The 11,203-nt window shown below is 41.8% G+C and overlaps 1 protein-coding gene across 2 annotated transcripts; it reads right to left on the bottom strand.

Moving 5' to 3' along the window:
* Positions 1-289: 289 nt before the first annotated feature.
* Positions 290-7,769, bottom strand: mob3c (MOB kinase activator 3C). Of its 2 annotated transcripts, XR_007570624.1 has the most exons (5): positions 7,415-7,769; positions 3,628-4,239; positions 1,591-1,793; positions 961-1,110; positions 290-740 (listed from the first exon to the last, which is right to left on the bottom strand). XR_007570624.1 is itself a non-coding variant. In XM_050055797.1 (4 exons), exons 2-4 carry the CDS (start codon positions 4,043-4,045, stop codon positions 711-713), a joined length of 651 nt encoding a protein of 216 aa, XP_049911754.1. In that variant the 5' UTR covers positions 4,046-4,239; positions 7,415-7,764; the 3' UTR covers positions 290-710. The 2 variants fall into 2 exon arrangements, 1 of the variants encoding a protein (XP_049911754.1); XM_050055797.1 differs by lacking the exon at positions 961-1,110 and having other exon boundaries at positions 7,415-7,764.
* Between the last annotated feature and the right edge of the window lie 3,434 nt (positions 7,770-11,203).

Raw genomic sequence — 11,203 nt, 5'->3', positions numbered from 1 at the left:
TTTGTGTCAGTTTGTAGTCATTCTGTGTCTCTTTGTGGTTGTTTTGCACATTTTTCTAGTTATTTTGTGTCTCTAAAGTTTCTTTGCATCTCTTTGTGGTAATTTTGAGTCTCTTTCTGATCTGTTCATGTTAATTTTTTGTGACATTGCAGGTGAAGGCCAGGGGGTCCCTGACACTTTCGGACCCTGGGCCCTAGCCCAGTAGGCCCATTCAGTAATCCATCCGTGATAATAGCAATGTTTTTGTACAATTTTTGTGGTGCAGTGCAAAAAAACACATTAGCAGAGCACTGGTCATTAATAGACTGTATTTTTATGTTCAAACCATAAAAAACATCAAATAAAGTACAAACTTTCATTCAACAAAACAAGACAACACTATATAAAAAGGTCAAACACAAACATACATGCACAGTGAGGAAGAGAGAAAAGGCATGAGTACAGGAGATGTATTATAAACCAACACATAGTCCTACATAATGATGGCATCAAGCGCCACAGTTACTGTAAATAAAAACCTCTATGAAGGCACAGTGCCACCAGCTGAAGAGGTGTGGTTATGTTAGTGGACCCTCCCAGTTATGCTCAGAAAATCACTCACACAACTTTATGTAAAAGCGTTCTTTGTTTTGAGTGTTTTGAAGCCGAAGATTTCTCACAGGGCTCAGATAACGTGAAAATGTAAACTCCTTTTGTCCATGTGGTTTTGTTTAATTGCATATCTTCTCTGTCATCTCTTTCTGTAGGAGAAGAAAACAAAGGACATGGTTAACACATCAGATTCATATTGTACGAGGAGGTGAATGATTGTTATGAAGTGCAATCTATACTGTTATCATGAGGAATAATATTTCTTATTGTGTGAAACAAAGCTGTTATTCCTATCAGACCAGCAACAAAAAGAATCGCCTTGGGCACTAAAGGTGGGACAATAAAACAGGGTCTGTTTACAAGATTCACCTTTTCTGCAGCGTGTTGACATAAATTTCTCATCCTCGTTTTGCTTTATGAGGGGAATTACGCAGCCCGGGCTTCATAATGATGATAACTGAAGCCTTTTATTGACGCTCGAAGCACCGTTCTCCATCTGCTCATATGTGATGGAGGTCCCTTTGTTGGAAAAAAAGCAACAACTACACAAACTCTGCCTCATTACATGATTGCACAAAGTCAGTAACTTTTCTTAGTGTTGTTGCTTCAAACCAATTTCTATAAAGCAGTTAACGAGTTTCTTTCATGATGGAAAATTGGGGGGAAAGTGAATGCTGATTCCATTCTTGGTGTCAAATGGAAAAGTATTGTTATCTCAGAGAAATCATACAGTCAGTGCAGCTTCAGAAGACAAAATCTGTGGTTATTTTCTTTGTGCTGCATGTGCACTAGCCAGGGAACACACACTGACACGAGGACAATCTCACCAAGCATGCTGCACAACAAGGTTATAGATGGCAGGATGGCTGATATTTTCTGCAAGACTGACAGTTATGAGAGTGATACTGACATCCTCCCAACACAAAACATCTATCTGATCCTCTTTCTCCTGCTCCCTGTCATCACCCTTGAACATCTGAGGTTGCGCTATATTCTCACCAGGGGCTCCAGTTCAGAGTGATCAATGAGGTTGAACTCAGAGATGAAGTAGTAGTAGTGCTTGTAGCAGGTATTGATGTGGGCCTCGGCACCCATGCTGCAGATGCTGTCAAAGTGATGGATGTAAACATGCACAAACACTCTGAAGAGGCGGCTCAGGATCTTCTTGCACACCTGCTGGAAGTTCTTCGGGAAAGGTACACCTAGTGTGAAGAAAGGAGAAGCGTGTTACAGACGTGAATAGACTTCCACCTGAGAAATTGTTTGATTAAATCTGAAACAAAGATGTTATCATTTTCTGAAACTGTAAGTAATATGAGTTCCTCTGAGCACAGCCTTTTTTCAGGTACATAAAAGTGACATAAAAGGGAAAAGATAGGATGTTCAACTTAATACTCTATTGCACTTTTCTTCAAAAATTGATAACCACACAAATTTCAGTTGTGAGGCCTGTCAGTCTAAAAGGTGCCTTTATGCTTGTTGTCAAAGAGGACTGATAAAAGCATCTTGTAGCTGAAATACTCTCTTTTACTACTTGGTAATTTAGGGAGCTGTGGGTGCTGTGGCTTCCCCAGAAATGTGCCATAGGGGTGGCCAGACGTGGCCACTGAAAATCTTGGGGTAGCACCAAACCCAAAAGCCTGTACTGAATTTTAGGAATTCAATTATGCTGTTGAAATATACAGGCGAGTTGAAAGCTAGGTAAGAATCTCATACTGATATACTTTGGTTTCTAATTTTACAGGTAATGTTATCTGATGTGCATAGACTAATACTGTTAACATAGGTTGGTCATCTTTTTTCTTGAAAGACAAGTATACAGCTTAAATGAAAAGGAGTACATTGATTGTAAGGAACAAAACATGTACTGAGAACATCCATCAATCCATTTTCTAACCGCTTTTCCTCTTGAGGGTCGCGGGGGGCTGGAGCTTATCCCAGCTGACATGGGGCGAGAGGCAGGGTACACTCCTGGACACGTCGCCGGACTATCGCAGGGCTGACACATAGAGACAGACAACCATTCACGCTCACATTCACACCTACGGACAATTTAAATTTAACCTGCTTGTCTTTGGACTGTGGGAGGAAGTCGGAGTACCCAGAGAGAACCCATGTTGACACGGGGAGAGCATGCAAACTCCGCACAGAAGGGCTCCCACACCTGGGATCGAACCAGAAACCCTCTTGCTGTGGGACGACAGTGACCACCACACCACCGTGGCGCCCTATACTGAGAACAAGCATCCGCAAATTTAGGGGAGACTCATGGGCACCCATAGAATCCAAATCATTCAGATATCTTATGGTGTGAGTTCAAGGGACCCCTTTGAGATTGGCCATAACTGTTGTTCCCTCGCCAAAATTTAGGCTAAATTTGAAGCCTTATTTAGTCTCCTTCTGGATAGGCTATGGTGACAGGGTTGGTACCAGGTTGTTGAGGGCACTACTTTGTGGGGCATGCTTAACAAAGCAACGTTGATAATCCCTGTACTAAGGCACATTGTTCAACATCTTAAACTTACCCTATCTTCCATTTCCTGTCCCTATTTATTCCTGCTCAAAGCCATGGAGAATTGTGCACACACTGGGTAAAAGGTAGGAAAACACTCTGGTCAATCTATCACCGGCTAACAAATAGACAAAGCCCACTTACACCTATGGGAAATTTGCAGTTTTCATTTCACCGGACCTGACCTGCATTAGCTCCCAGAGGGATATCATGCATAATACACACAGAGATGCTCCCTGATTCTCTACTCTAATAAATGTTGATTGTCAGATCTGGTGATGAGATAAAATACCACCACAATCACCCGTTCAGTCTCCTCTAAATGTCAGCGTCATTGTTTAATTAACCTCCGCTCGAACTTTATCATCTCATTTGGGATGTTAATGAAGGGGAACAGCATTGCACTCCAGGCTGGCACTTCAGCATTGATGCAGCACAACGTCAGTGCAGGCAGCAATCAATCACGCATCAGGTTACACACTCAATAATAGTCTGACTCCTTCATTTGTAGACTCCTCACACACCTACTCTGGTGGGGAAGATGTCCTCATTATTGATGAGCGACTCTATCCAGTCCATCAGCAGGTTCATGTACTTGAGAGCAGGCAGCTTGGTGGGTTTCTTGTAGTCGTCGCCGTCCTGCCACCTGTACTCGTACCTCAGCCCGCCAGACATGATGGGACACGTGCGCTCGGAGCAGTACTCGCTGACCGTGCCATAGATCAAGTTGATCCTGTTAAAGAAATCCACAACGTGAACAGCAATCCAGTCGTTGATGTTCTCTCCCTCCGGCAGCTGAACCACTTTCCTCAGGTCTAAGCCGGACTTGAGCGAAGCTTGGGCCTTCTTGTAGAGTTCAAAGCGCTGGGTGCCCGGTTCAAACCGCTTCCTCGGCCTGAATGTTTTGTCTTTGCTGAACACTTGTCCAAGACACAACGCCATTGACTCAGCCGCTTCCCCTAAGATAAGGGGAGAATGAGCTCTCCAGAATAATAATGAGTTTTGCGTTTGATAAAGGGTGACCTTCCTGAGAGATGGGACCAGGCTGGTGTGAGCTCGGAAATCAGGTCACAGGGGGTCAGCGTCTGTCATGTAAAGATTTCAGGGCGCTCTTGTTTTCAGACAGTGAGACGTTTCTGTGAAGAAGAAGAACAACAACAAGAGAAGTCAGAGACCTATTACTTTCCTGTCAATCCACCACTTTAGGCCAGAGTGACCAAAAATTGCATATGACCAAAACATCAAAGGTATAACTACAAACCATATTATGGTTAGATTGTTTACAAAGGGGGCATACAAACTCTGAAATAATCATGACATCAAAATTCCCAAGCCAAACATTTTCAAGAGCTAGATCATTAAAATGACTCATGCAAGCCAAAATACATAGTGCAAAGAAAACTGTATTTCTCCCCAAGTAAGGACAAAGCAGCGAGTTCATCCCATATGCGCCTTTATTGCCTCCTCTGCTCTGTGTGACCAAGATGACCATATCACAAGATCTTCAGTGGCATCCTTTGATAAAATTAGAAACGGTTTCACTCAACTGTGGCAAAATTCAGGCCACTGGAGTCAAGCATAGTTGAGAAAATGAATGGCGTGCTGCGACAAACTAAAGGTTAACCACTTCAAGAGAGCACTGAGAGAAAATGTCTACAGTACTGTGCTCGCTTTGCTCATTCAGAACATCAGAGTATAAAGGTAGATGCTGTAATGACAAAACTTTAAAGGTCCCATATTGTAAAGTCAGATTCCATGTCTATTTTAATATAAAGTAGGTAAAGGTGCTATATGAGTACTGTGAAAGTTTCAAACTGCTCACTCCACTGAGATATGCACACAGTCCATGTTCAGAAACTGTGCCTTTAAATGAGCTGTCAAGACTGAAGTTGTGATGTCACAACTATGCTAAACAGACTGAATCACTGTGACTCATGCTTACACTTTCGAGTAGACAAGTGGCTATTATTCTGAGTTGCAGAGATATGTGAAAACTTATTTTTGATGCAACTTTGAGCTGTAATTTTAACATTTAAAGATAGATGGGGTTTTTTGTTCAGTGTTGCTTTGCTAGCATCTACAATAAACCAAATCTACCGGCATGGAAGCTAATGTACTGCTAAGGACAGGGGCTTCTACAAAATGTATTTTAGCCACCGAAATCTCACCTCCCAAAAAATCTAATTTAGTTTAAATCTACTCTATATTTGAATACTGGTCGAGCAATAGTCCAGCAGCTCATGTTCTAAAATGACTGTTTTTGACAATGGAGTCCGGTGGCTTTGATGTGACGGCTTTAATATAGTACACAGCTAAACTGATACTGAGTTTTTTAGGCACAAAGTCGAGGCTAGGCAAGTTAAATTATATAGCACATTTCATACCCAAAGGCAACCCAAAGTGCTTTTCACATTACTCAGGTCAAAGTTCATTGTAGCCCAAAGCACGCCTCGAAGGGCTGTACAAATAGTAATTTCATATCAATTTAAATGAAATTTTATCTATAAAGTCTGATATCACAAATCAAAATTAGCCTCGGAGGGCTTTAAAGCATATGTTACTAAAAACGACTTAATTAAGGCAGCATTTGCTCAGCGCTGTTTGATTCTATGTACATGATCTGAAAGTTATTATAAATACACACTGTGATTCGGTTTATAGACCATTTCAAATGTGAAACCAGTCTATGCTTGAAACATAAATGGATCCCTTTGTATTTCCTGCTGAATGGCTTTGCTTTCAATGTGATTAAAATCAGCTGACAGGAAGTAAACATGGACCCAAGTTGTTGCCTAGCGATGCGATTTGTGAGGAACTCTCTATAAAGATAGAAAGTGGAACTACAGTGCCGTTATAATTAATTCCCAGGCTGCAATGATGGTACAGACACTGGGTTTTTCAGGAGGGGGGCTTAAAGAGACAGGCATTTCTTAGCATTTCAGACAGAGGGTGAATACAGGTATATTCAGGCAGACAGTACGAGATAAATAATGTGTTTTTTCAACATTAAAGCATTAAAATATGTTCTCGCAGAAACCCAAGATACAAGTATGACACTGAAAATGAGCATAAAATGGGACCTTTAAGCTAGGTGTTAAAGCACAGAACATGACAACTGAATAAAAAGCACAGTGTCAGCGCGACCTCTGGGAAATGAGTCTTGGGATATGAAGCACAACCAATACAGTATTTACGAGTGATTTTTTTTCTAATAGCTATTAACCATCTGGCAGATAATACACACTGATCAGGAGCATGCCCTCAGTGACTGGTTATGTGATCCAAATCCTTTATTGTTATGATGATAAAACATATTTGAATATTAACTAAGTAGCTTATTATAGGAAAATAAGGCGGGCAGTCTGATTGAAAGGGTTGCATTTTATTGTGTTATACTCCACTGAGTTATAATGTGGCTGTTTCATACAGTATGTTGCTTCCACAGATTTGACACTGGAGTCACATTCAAGTGACCGTGGTTGCAACATGATACTATATCCGCATTTGTGTCCCATTTTGAATTGCCGGCCTCAGCGTTTCCTGTGGTTGTTTCACTGTGACTCGAATTAGCAGAAGTTTCTGTCTCTGCATTATCATCTGTGCTCACATAATAGACCAAGCACTGATACACTGGTTTGTTTTGAACTTGTGTTGACCCACTACCTCATTCCAGAAAACTCCCAATCCACAGACTCCTCACATCAGCCTTGTAGTTTCACTGGGTTGTGCTCACTCTTATTGTGAAAATGCACACAGCGTTTGATATATGAGAAGGGTACTTTTTCTTTCCACTAGCTTTCACAGTCTGCCTGATCTCAGTTCAAGACTCACCACTGGGGGAGCATGAATACGTGGTCATGAGATAGCTCTTAATGTGTCCATAACAAAAGGGCTTCTGAGGAGGGCTCATAGTTACAGTGTGTCACTCACTGCTCCATTCAGGGAGACAGTTTTAGTCAAACATTAAACTTGAAACCTGTTCGTTACTGAAGACGGTATTAGTTTGTTCAAAAAGTGACAGCATGGGGACAGAGTGACTTGAGTCCTGATCACTTTATGTCTCTCTGCATGCCTCAACAGCCTCAGACTGAAGCATGTCTGATCACGCACTGTTGGCATACTTTCATGGTTTTTCTGGAATTTGCCTGTGACTCCTCAGACTGACAAAACTCCTCTCAAGACCCAACACATAAATGAGACAGAAAAAAAGAAGGCACTGCAAGTCACGGTAACCAGAAACAAAGGCAGATGGAAATCAATAACAAGAGACTGATATTACAGAATGGAAAAAAGAAGCTGTCTGCACTGTACCTGGCTGAAATCCTACAGCAGAGGAATGCGGTGGAAAGTTGAGGGAAGTTCAGGGAGGATTCAGGCGCCGGAGCCCTTGGCTATAAACTCCCCGTGGAGGACAGCTCCAGCTGCTCTGCCCCCTCTGGCTCCTCTGGATCCTCTCCCTCTCTGCCGGCCACTAACAGACCGAGAGTCTCCAACTTCACTCAGCAGCACAGACAACACAGTAAAGAGAGAAAAAGTTGTTTGGCTTCTCTTCCTGTGGGTGATGTCACATCCTGACTTTGCCTTCTGGGCTGTGTGTGCGTGTGTGTGTGTGTGTGTGTGTGTGTGTGTGTGTGTGTGTCAGTGCCTGTGTGTGGGTGTGTGTGCAGGACCTATAAATTGAAAGAGTAGAAGGGGTGGAAAAGGTCTTTCGAAACCCCCACTCAGCCCTCCCTGTTTTCCATTTCTTTCCTTTCTTCTCATCCTGCAGGCAGAGCAGCCAGCCCACTTGTCCCACCAAAGTCCAGCCCTCTGGTAAAGGTCCTGAGAAAACAACCCCTCCTCTTAAGCCACATATAGGACAGAAGGAGCAGAATGATCCCACAAGCATTTCTGGATGTTTGGCAGTCCGTGCCACTCTTTTTTTTGTGCAGTCTCAATAACATATCATTTAAATTCTTGGCCTTTTTAAGATATTGTCATTGAACTTAACCCTAAATAGAGAAAGTGCTTGTCTCTAAAAAAATGCTCTTCAAACACTCTCAAATCATGAACAAACAAGGCACGTTTGACTAAAACTTTGTATTTACTGATGCCCTTAAGGGCTGAGTGTTCTTACGATAGCCACCCTGGCTGTTCCCTCTGTCTTGAAAGTGAATGGGTGAATGGCACCCAACCTGCAAAATGAAGCTATCTAGACTCTTTGTGATAATTCCTTCCCGTATGGAAGAATAAAACTGTAGGATGAGATTAAGTGTCATTTACAGAACCACAGGATCACACATGTTGAAGTTTTATGATATGAATTACATCTTCTTAGTTAAGGAGCAACAGCATGTAAAAGCAGCAGTGCAGACAACTAAAGCTAGATATGCGGCGATGGTTGCCTTCCTCTCCAAGGTTAACATATCTTAACTGGGTTCAGTGTGCATCCTTATCTGAACACTCCCACAGTGTTTCAGTGAGCTGCAGCCATCAAGTCTGTCGTTGAATCCAGGTGGTGAGATTCCTTCCTATAGGCGACATAGGCGGCGAGCCAGATTGCAGGCCTTTTTTTTTCTACAATCAAAAAAATTGAACGTCAGGGGAAAATAATCTGAAGATATAATGCTAATAACAGTCTGGGCAGTAAGGGTACCACCTCTAGTCCTGGCATCTTTATGTGTTCATCAGTGAGGGATCATCACAGTCACAACATGCTGGAGCACTGATGGCTATGATGGAGTGGTGTATGTGTTAAGAACATTAAAGTAAGAGAAAGTGAAAAGGCAAAAGTCATTTTCATTCATTCATTTTCCATAACCGCTTATCCTGTTAGGGGTTGTGGGGGTGTTGGAGCCCCAGCTGACATTGGGTGAGAGGCGGGGTACACCCTGGACAGGTCACCAGACTATCACAGGGCTGACACACAGAGACATTGTCATAAGTTGCAGTAACAGAACATATCCACTTGGGGTCACTGTGACTGTTATTATGAATGCTGTTTTAGACACTTGGCACATGCAGGGTTATCAGTGAGTTATCAGGGGAATACCCTTTCTTTCAGAGCAGCAGGTGGTTTTGGCTTCGATGCTGACTGAATATCACTCAGTGCTTATAATGGGGCGTAAAATGTTTGCATACTGTACAATATATGAACAAAGTGGCCTATGGGAAAGCACAAGACGACACTACTGAGCTTAAGTGTTGGATTAGCTGGAAAAACCTGATTCAAAAGGTATTCAACATATGTGACCTATACATGCACACACTGCAATTTCAATCTCTCAAAATCTCCCACTAGTGACGACATACACAGGAAACACGCATGACACATTGTGCATCCTGCTGCCCTTTGCTCTACTTTCACTCTGGGTGTTACAGTCATCACCCAAAAATGTGACACAAGAGGAAGCGCAACTAGTCAGGCCTTTTTTCACCTTTGACTGTCACTCAGCACTCACTGTCATTATTGTCACTAAACCCACATCGCCAGTCCAAACAAACGCAAAGGCAAATGAAACTGTTGCAGGTGGAAAGTTGTTTTGCCTGTTGCTGAAGTGTAAATGCTACTATTTGTTCTCAACTGAACTAACAGCTTAATCTGGAAAATACATATATTAATGGCATGTTCTATATTTGACATATATATTAGGTGCATATTTTGCCAGTATAATAGAGCCACACATGTGCCAAGCTTTACTGTGGATTAATCTTCTGTCTGTGGTACCTTTACGAGACATTTTTGTGTGTTTCTGTGTTGAAATGTGTGTCTTATCTTAACTTAAACAAAATGATTTATCCCGGTTTAAAAAGCTCTCCTGACGCCTCAGGTAGGCTTACTGTAAGAGAGGGCCCCACGCTTAAAGCTGAAGCTGTACTGGATGATGTCTGATCACACAAGCAGAGCAGGTTTCAGATCCTCCGGACTCTCTGTAATCTCTGTGTAATCATTACAGGTGAAGCTCACTATCAGGTCAGCGTCACCTACAACATTCCAGAAGCCCTACGCTGGACTCAAACAGGCTGCTTGTGCAGGATCCCTTTAAGTTACCAGCATCACATCCTCCTCCTAAATGTTAAACGTTAAATAAACTGACACATACCTGAGTATGTTTTACATAACGTGAAATGTAAAACATGCTGCTGCAGCAGTTTAAAGACATGTACAAGCTGACGTCTCTTATCTTTACTGGGGATCAGATTCTGTCATTCATTGATCTGATGCTTGAATTACAGCGTTGTGTAAATGATGTGTGGGGTGTCTTTTATCCCAGTGTGCAGTGGTGCAAGATACAATCAGTTGAAGAAATAAATAAAGACATGAAGATTGTTTAAAGGATGACAGTTTAAGTAGGGTAGACCATGTACAATTGTGAGAGATGACACTCTGCACATGCTCAGTTAGATTGTCTGTTTGCTTACAAAAAAGGAGCCACATTTGAAACTGGAAAACGTAGCTTTTCTTTTGGATACTGTCCTGAGATCAGATGTCTAGGGATCCAAACAAGTATTATTAGGATCAGTATTTTGTAAGCTGAAAATAGACATGACTAACATGTCATAGTAGCAGTCAGGCCAGTTGACATGTGACGAAAACATGGCTGGTGATGCTGGGACAGTTGTAATGCCTTGTTACAATTGTCCCTGAACCAAGAACTTTCATCTATATTTAAAAAATAAATAAATAAATAAATAAATAATTATGATATTATATCAGCTAAGTTACATGTAAAGATAATGATAATCAGTTGCATGCTAAAAGTCTGTGGAAAGGCAGGTCTAAAGCTTTAGAGAAAAATGATTGAAGCCACAAATAAAATAAAAAAACAGGAAGTAGAAAATTTAAGACTCATTTGATGAAGATCTGCTCCAGTGCTGATGGACGTGACCTTTACACTGTGACTCAGAGCGATTTCATCATTGTGGACTGTCACATTTTAATGTGAGGCTTCCCCTTTTTTATGTCATGCAGCCTGGCATAGAAAGGCAATGGTTATTAGATTAAAAAATAGTCACAATAACATGGTGAGTATCTGAGTATCTGATTGAATAATTGTGTATATTGTAGACATGTCACAACCGTCCCTGCACACCAGTACAGTTGTGACATTGGAGTGACTT

Source organism: Epinephelus moara, chromosome 10 (genome assembly GCF_006386435.1).
Source record: "Epinephelus moara isolate mb chromosome 10, YSFRI_EMoa_1.0, whole genome shotgun sequence".
Classification (NCBI taxonomy): Eukaryota; Metazoa; Chordata; class Actinopteri; order Perciformes; family Serranidae; genus Epinephelus; species Epinephelus moara.
This window is presented reverse-complemented; position numbering and strand designations above follow the sequence as displayed.